The 12,675-nt window shown below is 35.4% G+C and overlaps 1 protein-coding gene across 1 annotated transcript in view; it reads left to right on the forward strand.

Annotated features, from left to right (window-relative positions):
* TDRD5 (tudor domain containing 5) overlaps positions 1 to 12,675 on the forward strand; it is a 97,818-nt gene that overhangs the window by 40,972 nt on the left and 44,171 nt on the right. The window contains exons 7-9 of the mRNA XM_004372871.2: positions 7,125 to 7,278; positions 9,263 to 9,426; positions 10,484 to 10,704. Coding sequence (XP_004372928.1) covers positions 7,125 to 7,278; positions 9,263 to 9,426; positions 10,484 to 10,704 — 539 coding nt within the window. The remainder of the gene's footprint in view (positions 1 to 7,124; positions 7,279 to 9,262; positions 9,427 to 10,483; positions 10,705 to 12,675) is intronic.

Below are 12,675 nucleotides of genomic sequence, written 5' to 3' on the forward strand. Positions count from 1 at the left end.
TGGTAGCTATGGACAATTAGTCCTTCAGACTAATCTTTTCCTTGTATCCTGTTCTCTTCATTCTCCCTTGCTGCCAAAGGGATGAGACCAGTGGAGTATCTTAGATGGCCGCTCACAGGCTTTTAAGACTCCAGACACTACTCACCAAGGTAGAATGTAGAGCATTGTCTTTATAAGCTGTGTCATGCCAATTGAGCTAGATGTTCGAAAGGGGTATTTCTTAAAGTCTATTTCTTCAGGAAGACGTAACAGTCATAAATGTATACTTACCTAAGAACAAAGTTTTAAAATAAATTATCTAAAAATAGAATTAAATATGGAATTAGATAATTTAACACCCCCTTTTCAGCAACTGATAGAATAACTAGTCAAAAAAATGAATAAGGAGATAGAAAACCTAAACAACGCTATCTACCATCTTAATCTGTTTGACATTTATGGAACACTAGACCCAACAACTGCAGAGTACACATTCTACTCAAATACACAAGGAACATTCATCAAGATAGACCATGTATTTGGCCATAAAATAAGTCTCAATAAATTTCAAAAAATTAAAATCTTACTCAATATGTTCTCTGATTAAGATGGAATTAAATTACAAATCAGTAGCAATGAGATACCTGAAAATTAACCCTCCAGATATTTGGGAATTAAACAATACTCTTCTAAATAACTTTTGGTCAGAGAAGAAATCACAAGGATTAGAAAATATTTCTAACTGAATAATAGTGCAAATACAGCATATCAAAAAGGTGTGAGATGTTAGCACTGCAGCTAAAGCAGTGTCCATTTGGGGTATTTATAGCTTTAAATGCTTATATTGGAAAAGAAGAAAGGTATAAAATCGTAATTGACCTAAGGTTCCACCTGAAGAAGCTAGGAAGAGGGAGCAAAGTAAATGCAGAATAAGCAGAAGCAAGGAAATGATGAAAATAAGAATAGAAATCAATAAAATAGACAATAATCAAGAGAAAAATGAACAAAGCCAGATGTTGATCCTTTGAAAGATCAAAAAAAATTCATAAATTACTAGCTAGTCAAATCAAAAAAAGGAGAGGAATCAAATTACCAATATCAGGAAAGAGAGAGGTTATATTATAGATCCTGCAAATACTAAAAGGACAATAAAGAAATATCATGAACAACTTTATGCCTGTTATTTGACAAATTAGATGAAATGGACAAATTTCTTAAGAGACACAAATTACCAAACTGAGGCAAGCTGAAGTAGAAAATCTGAATGTCCTCATAGGTATCAAAGAAACGGATTTTGTTATATTAAAAAAACTGTTCACAAAGAAGGGGGAAGAACCTCCTGCCCAGATGATTTCCCTGGTGAATTCTATCAAACATTTAAGGGAGAAATAATACAACCACACACTAATTCTTTCAGAAAATAGAAGAGGAGAGAATAATTTCCAACTCATTCTGTGGGTACAGTATCCTGATACCAAAACTTGACATAAATATTACAAAAAACAGATTTTATTTCTCATAACGTAGACACAGAAAACTATTACTAAGTATTAGTAAGTTGAATTTAGTAACACCCAAGCAAGAGGGGAAGGAGCCCTCGTGGTGCAGTAGTTAAAGTGCTCAATTGCTAACTGAAAGGTTGTTTGTTCAAACCCACCTGCCACTCCGTGGGAGAAAGATGTGGCAGCCTATACCCGTAAAGATTTACAGACTTGGAAACACTATGGGGCAGTCCTACTCTTCCTGTGGCATCGCTATGAGTTGGAATTGACTCCACGGCAATGGGTTTTTTTTTTTTTTTAAGCAAGAGTGGTTTATTCTAGGAATGCAAGTTTGGTGTAACATTTGAAAAGGAGTTAGTGTAATTTCACCATGTTAACAGAATAAGGAAGAAAAAGCATGTGATCATTTTAGCAGATGTAAAAAAAGAATTTACAAAATTCAATACCCATTCATAATCAAAAGCCGAGCTCTTAACCACTGTGCCACCAGGGCTCCTCAGATATTAGATTAGAAGAGAATTTCCTCAATTTAAAGGACACCTATGGAAAACCTACACCTGACATCATACTTAATGGTAAAGCACTGAAATTCCCCCTAAAATCAGGAGCAAAGCAAATGTGTCAATCTCACCCGAGCCAATCTTACAGAAACACGTGCAGCCAACAAGAAGTGGATGGAGAAACTTGTGACAAGAGTAGATATTAAGCATTAAATTAGAAAAAGACTAAAATAAATGCAGGGAATATATTCTTAGCACCAAATGTAAATGTACAAATTCTGCCAATGTAGAAGTGGTTTAAATAATAGAAGTCAGGAGAAAAAGGAGAGAAAGAGAGTAAAAATCTACTGATTTCCTGAGGATGGGCGAGTTAAAAGTTATTTAAAACCGATAAATCAAGTAATCTATATATCTATACACATGTATAGATATATAGATATCAGAAAGTCAAACCCATTGCCATTGAGTCCATTCTGACTCATAGTGACCCTACAGGACAGAGTAGAACTGTCCCATTGGGTTTCCAAGGAACAGCTGGTGGATTCAAACTGTTACCGTTTTGGTTAGCAGCCGAGCTATATATATAAATATATATATTTATATATATATCAAGGTATAAATCTAAACTCTAAGGAAGAATATATAACTATAATTGTGTTGGGGATGAAAGTGAAGTAAGGAAGGATGGAGTTAGAAATATACCAATTTCTTCATTGCTCATGCTTGGAGTCAGTAAAGCAGAAAGCATAACAAGGAATCAGGACAAAACATACTCGACATACCAATAAATGGACTAAACAAATCTGGTAAATGAAATTGATTCTCAGATAGGATCACAGAGCAAAACTCAACTGTTTCATGTCCTGATAGGGAATTATTTCTTTATTAACTGAAAAAAAGCAAGATATGTACAGTAGATATAATTTATCGTGTTCATGATGCATGTTCAGGTTTTGACAAATTCTAGGAAGTTGCAATAAGAAATTGCAATAATGATTACTTCCAGGGAGCTTATCTCTGGGTAGCTAAGAGGTGGATGTGGACTAGAGATTTTGTTTTTGCTGTATAACTTTTTGAACCTTTTGAATACCACTTAACTATTAAAAAATTAGTAATTTATATTTTAAAAAAATTCTACCCAATTAGCCTTATGTTCAATTGAATTGCATTTTCATAGTACCAGGCATTTACAGAGAAGGTAAAGAAATCATTAAAGAGACTAATGAACATAAAAGGAAGAGAAGCTTTGATATGTAATGTACAAAGTAGTAAGTAGAAATACCAACTCCAATTCACTACCTCCCCTGCCCTGTCCTCTACCAAGTCTTTCTCCCTTGGGATACTTATGATTGACTATAGAAACAATATTAATATCCCTTTTGGATCATAACTTGACTGACGTTGAGTCCTCATTTTTACAAGTGTTCCATGGGAGAAGTCATAAGGAGTTGAGTTGGGTCTCAGAGCCTCGGGCGAACAAGAAGGTGTGCCCTGCAGCAGTACCACCCACTATCAGCAGGTCATCCTTTTTGTATGTTAGACTTCTCTTCCTGTCAGTCTTCCCCAAGCAAATTAAGTCAGAAGCAAGTCTTTGTTGTTGTTAGCTGCCATCCAGTCAGCTCTGATTTATGGTGACCTCATGTATAACAGAACGAAACATTGCCCGGTCCTATGCCATCCTCACAGTAGTTGGTATGCTTGAGTCCACTGTTTTGGCAGTTGCGTCAGTCCATCTCATTTACAGCTTCCCTTGTTTTCACTGACCCTCTACTACTTTACCAAACAGGATGCCCTTTTCTAGCAATTGGTCTTTCCTGGTGATGTGTCCAAAGTAAGTGAGCCAAAGTTTTGCCATCCTCACTTTTAAGGAGCATTCTGGTTATATTTTTTCTAAGACTGGTTTGTTTGTTCCTTTGGCAGTTCACAATATTCTTTGCCAACACCACAGTTTGAATGCATCAGTTCTTCTGTCTCTCTTTTTCATTGTCCAGCTTTCACATGCATGTGAGGCAATCAAAAGGACCATGGCTTGGGTTAGACACACTTTAGTCATCAAACTTAAGCAGTGGCGGTAGTATACGAAACGAACAGTTATTGAGCCCGATAATATCATGCTGATTCAGGAAGCATAAATGACATTTATAGTCGTGTTTCGCAAAGTCGGATCAGTGCCACATCTTAACATTCATATTGACAAAGAAATTGCCACAGAAATGGATGATATAAACCTACAGGAAATTGTATACTTGCAGTCTAAAGATGATGATGATGAAGATGATGAAGATCTACCATTAGATGAGCCTGAGCCTTTAAGTCGAAGATAAGTGTTCAGCTATATGAAAGCTTTGAAGGAATTTGGTAAAGTTAAAGGAGACCAAGAGTTTTTTGATAAGGCTACGGACTTAGAAATTTGTTCCAATAGTTTCTTCAAAAAACCAAAACAAACCAAGGAGTTGACATTAGATGTTTAATAAAAAAGTGAATTTTACCCATATCTTTGTTTGAATAGTATATGCACATATCTGTACATAATTTGAATAAACAAGCAAATCACAAAAAAGTAACATCTTTGGTATTTAAAACTTTAAAGAGGTCTTTTTGCAACAGATTTGCCCAATGAAATATGTCATTTGATTCCTTGATTGTTACTGTCATGGACATTGTTTGTTGATCCAAGTAGAATCAAATCTTTGACATCTTCAATTTTTTCTCCATTTATCATGATATTGTTTATTGGTCCAGTTGTGAGGATGTTCATTTTCTTCACATTCAGGCATAATTCATACTGAAGACTCTAGTCTTTGGCCTTCATCAGTAAGTGCTTCAAGTCCTCTTCATTTTCCACATGCAAGGTTGTGTCATTTGCATATCACAGGTTGTTAATGAGTCTTCCTCCAATCCTGATGCCACATTCTTCTTCATAGTTTAGCTTCTATGATTATTTGTTCACGATACAGATTTAATAAGGAAGATTAAAGGATACAACCCTGCTGCACACCTTTTCCAATTTTGAACTACGCAGTATCCCCCTGTTCTTTTGGAATGACTACTTCATACATGTATATGTTCTGCATGAGCACAATGAAGGGTTCTGTAATTCCCATTCTTTGTAATGATATCTGTAATTTGTTATAAGCTATACAGTTGAATGTCTTTGTGTAGTCAATAAAACACAGCTGAACATCTTTCTGGTATTCTCTGCTTTCGGCCAACATTCATCTAACATCAATAATGATATCCCTTGTTCCACACTGTCTTCTGAACTTGAACATCTGGCAATTCTCTGTCAATGTATGGCTACAGTTGTGTTTGAATTATCTTCAGCAAAATTTTACTAGCATGTGATATTAATGGTGTTCAGTCATTTCCACATTCCTTGTGATTGCCTTTCTTTGGAATGGGCATAAATAGTCAGTTGTCCAGGTGTCATGGATTGAATTGTGTCCCCCCAAAATATCTGTCAGCTTGGCTAGGTCATGATTCCCAGTATTGTATGATTGTCTACCATTATGTCATCTGATGTGATTTCCCTATGTAAATCCTATCACTATGATGTAATGAGATGGATTAGTGGCCGTGTTACTGATGAGATCTGTAAGCTTAGATAGTGTCTTAAGCCAATCTCTTTTGAGATATAAAAGAGAGAAGCAAACAGAGAGACATGGGGACCTCATACCACCGAGAAAGCAGTGCTGGGAGCAGAGCATGTCCTTTGGACCTGAGGTTCCTGTCCTGAGATGCTCCCAGAACAAGGGAAGATTGATGACAAAGACCTTCCTCCAGAGCCAACAGAGAGAGAAAGCCTTCCCCTGGAGCTGATGACCTGAATTTGGACTTCTAGCCTACTAGACAGTGAGAGAATAAATTTCTCTTCGTTAAAGCCATCCACTTCTGGTATTTCTGTTATAGCAGGACTACATACTAAGACACCAGGTAACTCTCTTCCAGATTTCTTGACATAGATGAGTAAGCACTTCCAGCACTGCATACCTTTGTGAAAGCATCTCAACTGATACTCTATCAGTGTCTAGAGCCTTGTTTTTCACCAGTGCCTTCAGGGCAGCTTGAACTTCTTCCTTCACTACCAGCAGTTATTGATCATATGCTCCCTCTTGAAATGTTTGATTGTCAACCAATTGTTTTTGGTACAGTAACTCTGTATACTCTGTCCATCTTTTTCCTAAGAAAACCTAGTCAGAGGAAGGGAACCATAATTATAGTTAGCTCAACTGCTTTATCTTGAGTAAGGAGATAAAAGTTTACATTTTAGTGATTAGGTCTTAATAATTAACAAGGGCAGACTTATCAATCCACTGTACAATTTAAACCAAAACATACGTAGCATCTCTCCTATATATATTCTGTCCTATCTATATTTGCTATGGCTTTTCTTTTCCCAAGCAAGAAAATTAAACAGTATTCTGTAGGGAATATACTGATAGAAACCTGCATATTTATCCCAACTTCTAGGGTGAAATTAAAAAAAAAAAAATTTTAAGGAAATTTTTAAACAGTAATACCTTTTTGCATGTTAGAATTGGTAGTGGATATTCTCACTCCCTGAAAGTAGAGAGAGATCAATAGTTTTATTATGATTTTCATATTTTGTAGGTTCCCCTTTTTTTCCTGGTCTTTTGCTTTATAGCCATACATTGTTAAAAACGAGAGGTAAAAAAGATTCCCTAATTTTCATTTCAATGTACCACATGCTCTAAAAGTAACTTCAAGTGAAGTTGGCCAGGCACTTTCATGATGAGGAATTATAGGTTTCTTACCCATTGCCGGCAAGTCGGTCTGACTCACAGTGACCCTACAGGACAGAGCAGAACTGCCCCCTAGGGTTTCCAAGGCTGTAATGTTTATAGAAGCAGACTGCCACATCTTTCTCCCACAGAGTAGTTGGTGGGTTCGAACCGCCAACTTTTCCGTTATCAGCCAGGCATTTAACCACTATGCCACCAGGGATCCTTGTAGGTCTCTTAGTTTGTATTGTACTTGTATGGAAGAAAGCCTTTACTGTAATACTTGGGTTCACTGACAAAAATTTAGTTTGGCTAAGTCCAAATTAAAGCATTGTCTGAGGACACCTGTGTAATATTTCTGTTACCTAACTTTAAAAAAGTTATTTCTATTTTTGTGACAGGAAATTTTTAAAGAGCAACTTTCACCAAAAAAATTGGGCTTCTTAAACGTGACAGAACTTGTTGGAGCTCTTAGTGACATTCTCTGTGTTGAGTTCAGGGAAGGAGAACAAGACTTACTAGTGTTTGATGCTGATATGAAGTCTCTACCACCTGGTGAGTTGCACCACAGTATGATGCAAACCCGATTTTTAATGTGCCCTTGTAAGGACAGGGAAAAGGAAAGCATTAGTTACATAGGATTCTTTATTATAACCACATTAACCAAACAGATCATACATTAGGTGTGAAAATGTTTTGTATATAATGACCTTCTTGTGATATTGGTTGTAATAAGGTTAACTTGTATTATTAATAAAGACCATCTGAATTTTTTTAACTTACTTTCTTCATTATCCAGATTTTTAGATAATTCTGAAGGAAATCAGCTTTCTGAAATGGTGGTCTGATAGGAAAGCACTAAATAGTTTAATGGTTCTTAATCCTGGCTGTGCATCAGAAGATTTTTAAGAAATACATGGAAATTCAGAATAAATACGTGTGTGTTGGGACCCAGCACTTTTTTTTTTTTAATAAACTTTGTATTTGGGGGTAATTTTAGGTTTACAGACAAGTTGCAAAGGTACTGCAGAATTCCCACATACTCTTTACCCAGTTTCCGTAATGTTAACATCTTACATTACCTTGATACATTTGTTAAAACTAAGAAATTAACGTTGATGCATTGCTATTAACTAAGCACTAGACTTTATTCAGATTTCATCAGTTTTCCCACTAATGTCCTTTTTCTATTTCTGGGTCCACTCCAGGATATCCATTGTATTTAGGGCACTTAGTTTTTGTTTTTTGGCTTATTTTTTCTTTTGAAATTTTTATGAGATAATTGTAGATTCTCATGCAGTTGAAAGAAATAATACAGAGAACTTTATCCAGTTCCTCCAAAACTATAGTATAATATGGCACTTGTATTTTTCTAAGCCTCTATAAGCAATCCTGATAGCTATTTTTTCAAAAGGTAAATGTTTTTGTGGATTTTTCTGATTATTAAAGTAACTCATGTTCCTTCTAAAAATATTCAGACAGCATAGATGAGTATAAAGTAGAAAGTGAGCATTTCCCATTATTTTACCTCCCCAGAAATAATGCTGTTAGAATTCTGATTTGTAGCCTTCCAGACTTTTTTCAATTTATATAGAAACATATCTGGAATTTTTTTAAATTAGAAAAGGAGTATAAAAAAACAGTATATACTTGTTAAAAAAAATTCTAATAATACAGAGGTAACTGGTGTTAATAGTTTTTAGAGTGTGTTTTTTTGGAACTTTTCTATATAATATAATTATTAATCACTTGTATAATTTTTCTAACACAAAACAGTATTATATAAATATTGTGTAAGTAATTGATTTTTATTCTTCATATATTATGGATGTTTTTACATGTCACTATCTATAGGTTTATTTCATCCTTTTTAACTACATAGAATTCTTTTATGTGACTATATTATAATTCATTTAACCAGGCTCCTATTGGTGGATATTTAGATTGTGTCTACTTTTCACCATTATAAAAAATATAGTGATAAATATTCTTGTACCTATGTCTTTGTACACTTATTAGTTTATTTCTTGAGGAGCCACTATGGTTTTAGGTCTATCTAGGGTCTTTTTAATGTGCCAATAGATACATATATAAATTTGAACACGATATGTGATTGATTTGGAAATTCCCTAAGAATTAAAGCATCATATTTTGGAATATTAAGTAGTCACATATATTGTACATTAAGAGAAGAGATATTCTGTAGCACCGAATGTTCACTGCTTAAGTTGAACAAGGAATAAATTAAAATCAGCATGTTGAAAAATAAAGCCTTGCACAAAGTTTAAGAAGCCTTACCAGACCATAACGCCACCCCCACTACACAATTAAGATTTGTTCCCATCTAGAGCTTCCATTATATCTCTCCACACTCAAAGATCTGTGAGTACAGGTTCATATCTCTTATTTATCATTGTCTCCCCAGTGTCTGGGACATAAAAGATGCTTAGTTGTAAAAATTATTTTAACAAGTATGCATAGGCTACTCTATTGGCCATTTCAGATGGAGCTGTTTCATCAGTCTGGAATTTGTGTTTAGTTCAATCAGATAAGAAAACAGAAGCCAAAACCAGTCCCCCTAGAAATTCACTGTCTACTGCTGCTTTCAAGGAGACTACATGGAATAGTCCTTTGAAAAACTTTAAAGAGCCAGAACAGAAGATTTACAAGAAACCTAATCTTGTGGTAAAGCCTTTACAGCTGGTGAGTGATGTTTACAGACTGCGCTGGAGATTCGGCATCATGGAAAGTAACATGATAAATGTGTCTTCAAACCAAAATTCTTTTTAGGAAAAATCTTATTTCTAGATATACCATTTCTTGGAAGAGACCAGATCTTTGGTCTGAAGACCGCTTATGCAGCATTTCTTCTAGTTTTCCATCTTTTATATAAGTAGCTTTCCCTCAAGTCTCATCTTCAAGTTTTCAGATGGGTTAGAAGATTTGACAGTTCTCTCATGATAACATTGCTGATTCTGTATCGTGTTTCAAAGTGTAGGTTTGAAAAACCTCGAGGACTTTAGAGGGAAGACTTGAGGAGTTCTGTTTTGGCCGTATGGCTCAACTCTTGTAAATGGCTTTTGCACCTATCCTCAATTATCAGATGCTTTTATTTTTTTCTCCTTCATTACATCTCCACACACTTTTCCCTCTGCGTTCTCATTTCCCATCACTTATTTTGTGTCATTAAGTAATTAATTGCTTACTCTTATTTCCTTCCACCTTCTGTACCTGGCTTCTTTAATGGAGGGAAAAATTTTTGTTTGGAGATCCTGCTATATTTTCTGGAGGACAATAAAATGGCAAAGAGGAAGATAATATATTTTAGAGTGATAGTGTTTAAGAAACCCTATTTTTCATTTGAAGTATAGTCTGAAATTTAATCCATTCCTTAAAGATACCTTTAATTGTTGGTAGGGTTTGGTAGGAATCCATCTTAGTTCAACCTCGGTATTTGAAGTACCATGTTTTAAATTTTGTATAGGGCAGTTGTGTAACACACTTTTTAACTCTTTGCTTCAGATCATAAGTCAGTAGTTTTCATATTTTAACATAGGTAAGACTCACCTGGGGAGTTTTCCAAATGCATAGTTATGGGCCCCACTCCCAGGTATTCTGATTCAGTAAGTCTGGGCTAGAGCTCAAGAATCTGCATTGTTAACACTTTCCCAGGTGATTCCGATAATGGTGATTAATGGAATATACTTTGAGAAAAGATTTATAGTGGTTTCTTTGATTTTTTTTTTTTTTTAACTTGTAGCAAGTAGGAATAAATAAATCACAGCTCAACCTGGCAATGGCAAATCACGATATCCCACCAGATGCTGTACGAGACAAGAAATTATGCAGACTCCCACCATTAGATACCAGTACCCTTGTGGGGGTCTTTGTGGAGTATATCATCTCTCCTAGTCAATTCTACATCCGAATCTATAGCAGGGATTCATCAGAGTTACTCGAAGACATGATGATTGAAATGCGGTAGGAGTCTGTTTTCTTCAGTGTATTTTTCATGTATCTCACTCTAAACCAGCAATTCTCAGACATTTTGGTCTCAGGACTCTTAAAAATTGAGGACCCAATTATTATTTAAGGATAACAATAAATCCATTGTGTATTTGTATAAATAACATATTTTTAGGAAAAATAACTTTTTCCCAAAAATATTTAGAAAATTTAATGCCTTAAAAATTACATTGTTTAACATTTTTGCAAATCTCTTTAATGTCTGGCTTAATAGAAGACAGCTGGATTTTAATATCTGCTTCTGTGTTTCATCTGTTGAGATACGTTGTTTTGAAGTATATGAAAAAGTCTAGCCTCACGCAGCTATGTAGTTGGAAAAGGGAATATTTTAGTAGCATTTATAGAAATTTGTGAATTTTCTTCTTTGATAGTATACCAAAACTTGACAAGTGGTTGTTCCTTAAAGATTAGTTGCAATGTGGAATTCGAACTTTTCATACATTATTATGTTAAAATCCATTGGTCTACTTTTGTACTTTGAATGGATCCAGTAGTGGCTACATAATTGGAAAATGAAAATGTGGGACTCTTTGTTTAAAAATTATTAAGAATTTTAAGACAGCAATAAGAGAGCACTAAACCAAGCATAGGGCTTTTCCAAGCATGGACGCAAACAATGCCAGCCCCTAATGGATCTTTTACTCATGTATGGTTTTATAACATCATGTATTGGTTATTTGAAATACATGGTTGAGTTATGCAGACATATAGCACCTCTAAGACAAGATGACCATGAGATAGTCAGTTGGCAATGTTAAGTAGTCAGTGTTGGTTAGGATTAGGTTTAGCTACTGTTACAAAGACCTAATTTAACTATAGGAGCATAAAGAAGATAAAAGTTTATTTTTTCTTCTCATAATAGTTGAAGTATAAGCAGTCCACTGCTGATATGGTAGCTCCATGGTCTTAGGGATCAAAGAGTTTTCCATTTTGCTGCTCCAAATAATGTGTTGCCCTATTCATATGGTAAAGGATGGCTTACCACCACATCCACATTCTAGCCAGCGGGAAGGGGAAAAAGAAGGATGGGAGGAGGGCATGCTCTTTTCTTTGAAAGACCCAACCTGGGAAGTTGCATACTTTGCTTTTTCTCACATCCCATTGGCCAGAACTTAGTATTTACATAGCCACACTTAGATGCAAGGGAGACTAGGGAATCTGGGTGGCCATATGCCCAGTTGAAATTTGAGGACTCTATTACTAGGGGAAAAAAAAAGAGAATGGATACTGGAGGACAGCTAGCATCTCTTTCATACAGTTGGAAATAAAGTTTGGAAGCTCAGAAGGGATGCGGGGTCTAGAGATAAAGGTTGGGAGTCATCAATTTGTCTGTAGTAGCATAAGTGATAAAAATGGATGAGACAAGATTATACAGCAAGCATAGGAATAAATAGCTAATATTTGAGTGTTTACTATGTTTTGACACGGTCCTAAACTTTCCTATATTTTAACTAATTTAGCCTTTACAGCAGCCATATAAGGTAGATTTTATTATCTCCATTTTACTGACAAAGAAACTGGGGCACAGAAAGATAACATATCCTTCCTAAAGTCATACAGCTAGTAAACGATGGAGTCAAGATTTGAACCCACGGTTACTGGTTCCAAAGGCTGAGCTCTTATATTAGACTTCCTAAAGGTAAGACCCTAGAGAACACACACTTCGAAGGGAATTACAGGGCCAGTAAAGGAATAATTACTGAGGAGGAAGAAGTAGGAGAGAATTGTGTCTTGGAAACTAAGGTAGGATAGAGTTTAAAAGAGGACAGAATCAGGGTAATGCTGCAGAGAGATCAAGTATATTGAAAGCTGAGAAGAAAGGCTATTGGATTTGGGAATTAACAGGCCATTGATGTCTTACAAAAGTTCATTTCAGGGAGTGCTAGGGAATATAGTTAGGTTACAGTGTGTTCCACAGAGAATGTT

The sequence above is a fragment of the Trichechus manatus genome, unplaced genomic scaffold, assembly GCF_000243295.1.
Source record: "Trichechus manatus latirostris isolate Lorelei unplaced genomic scaffold, TriManLat1.0 scaffold00021, whole genome shotgun sequence".
NCBI classification, from domain to species: Eukaryota; Metazoa; Chordata; class Mammalia; order Sirenia; family Trichechidae; genus Trichechus; species Trichechus manatus.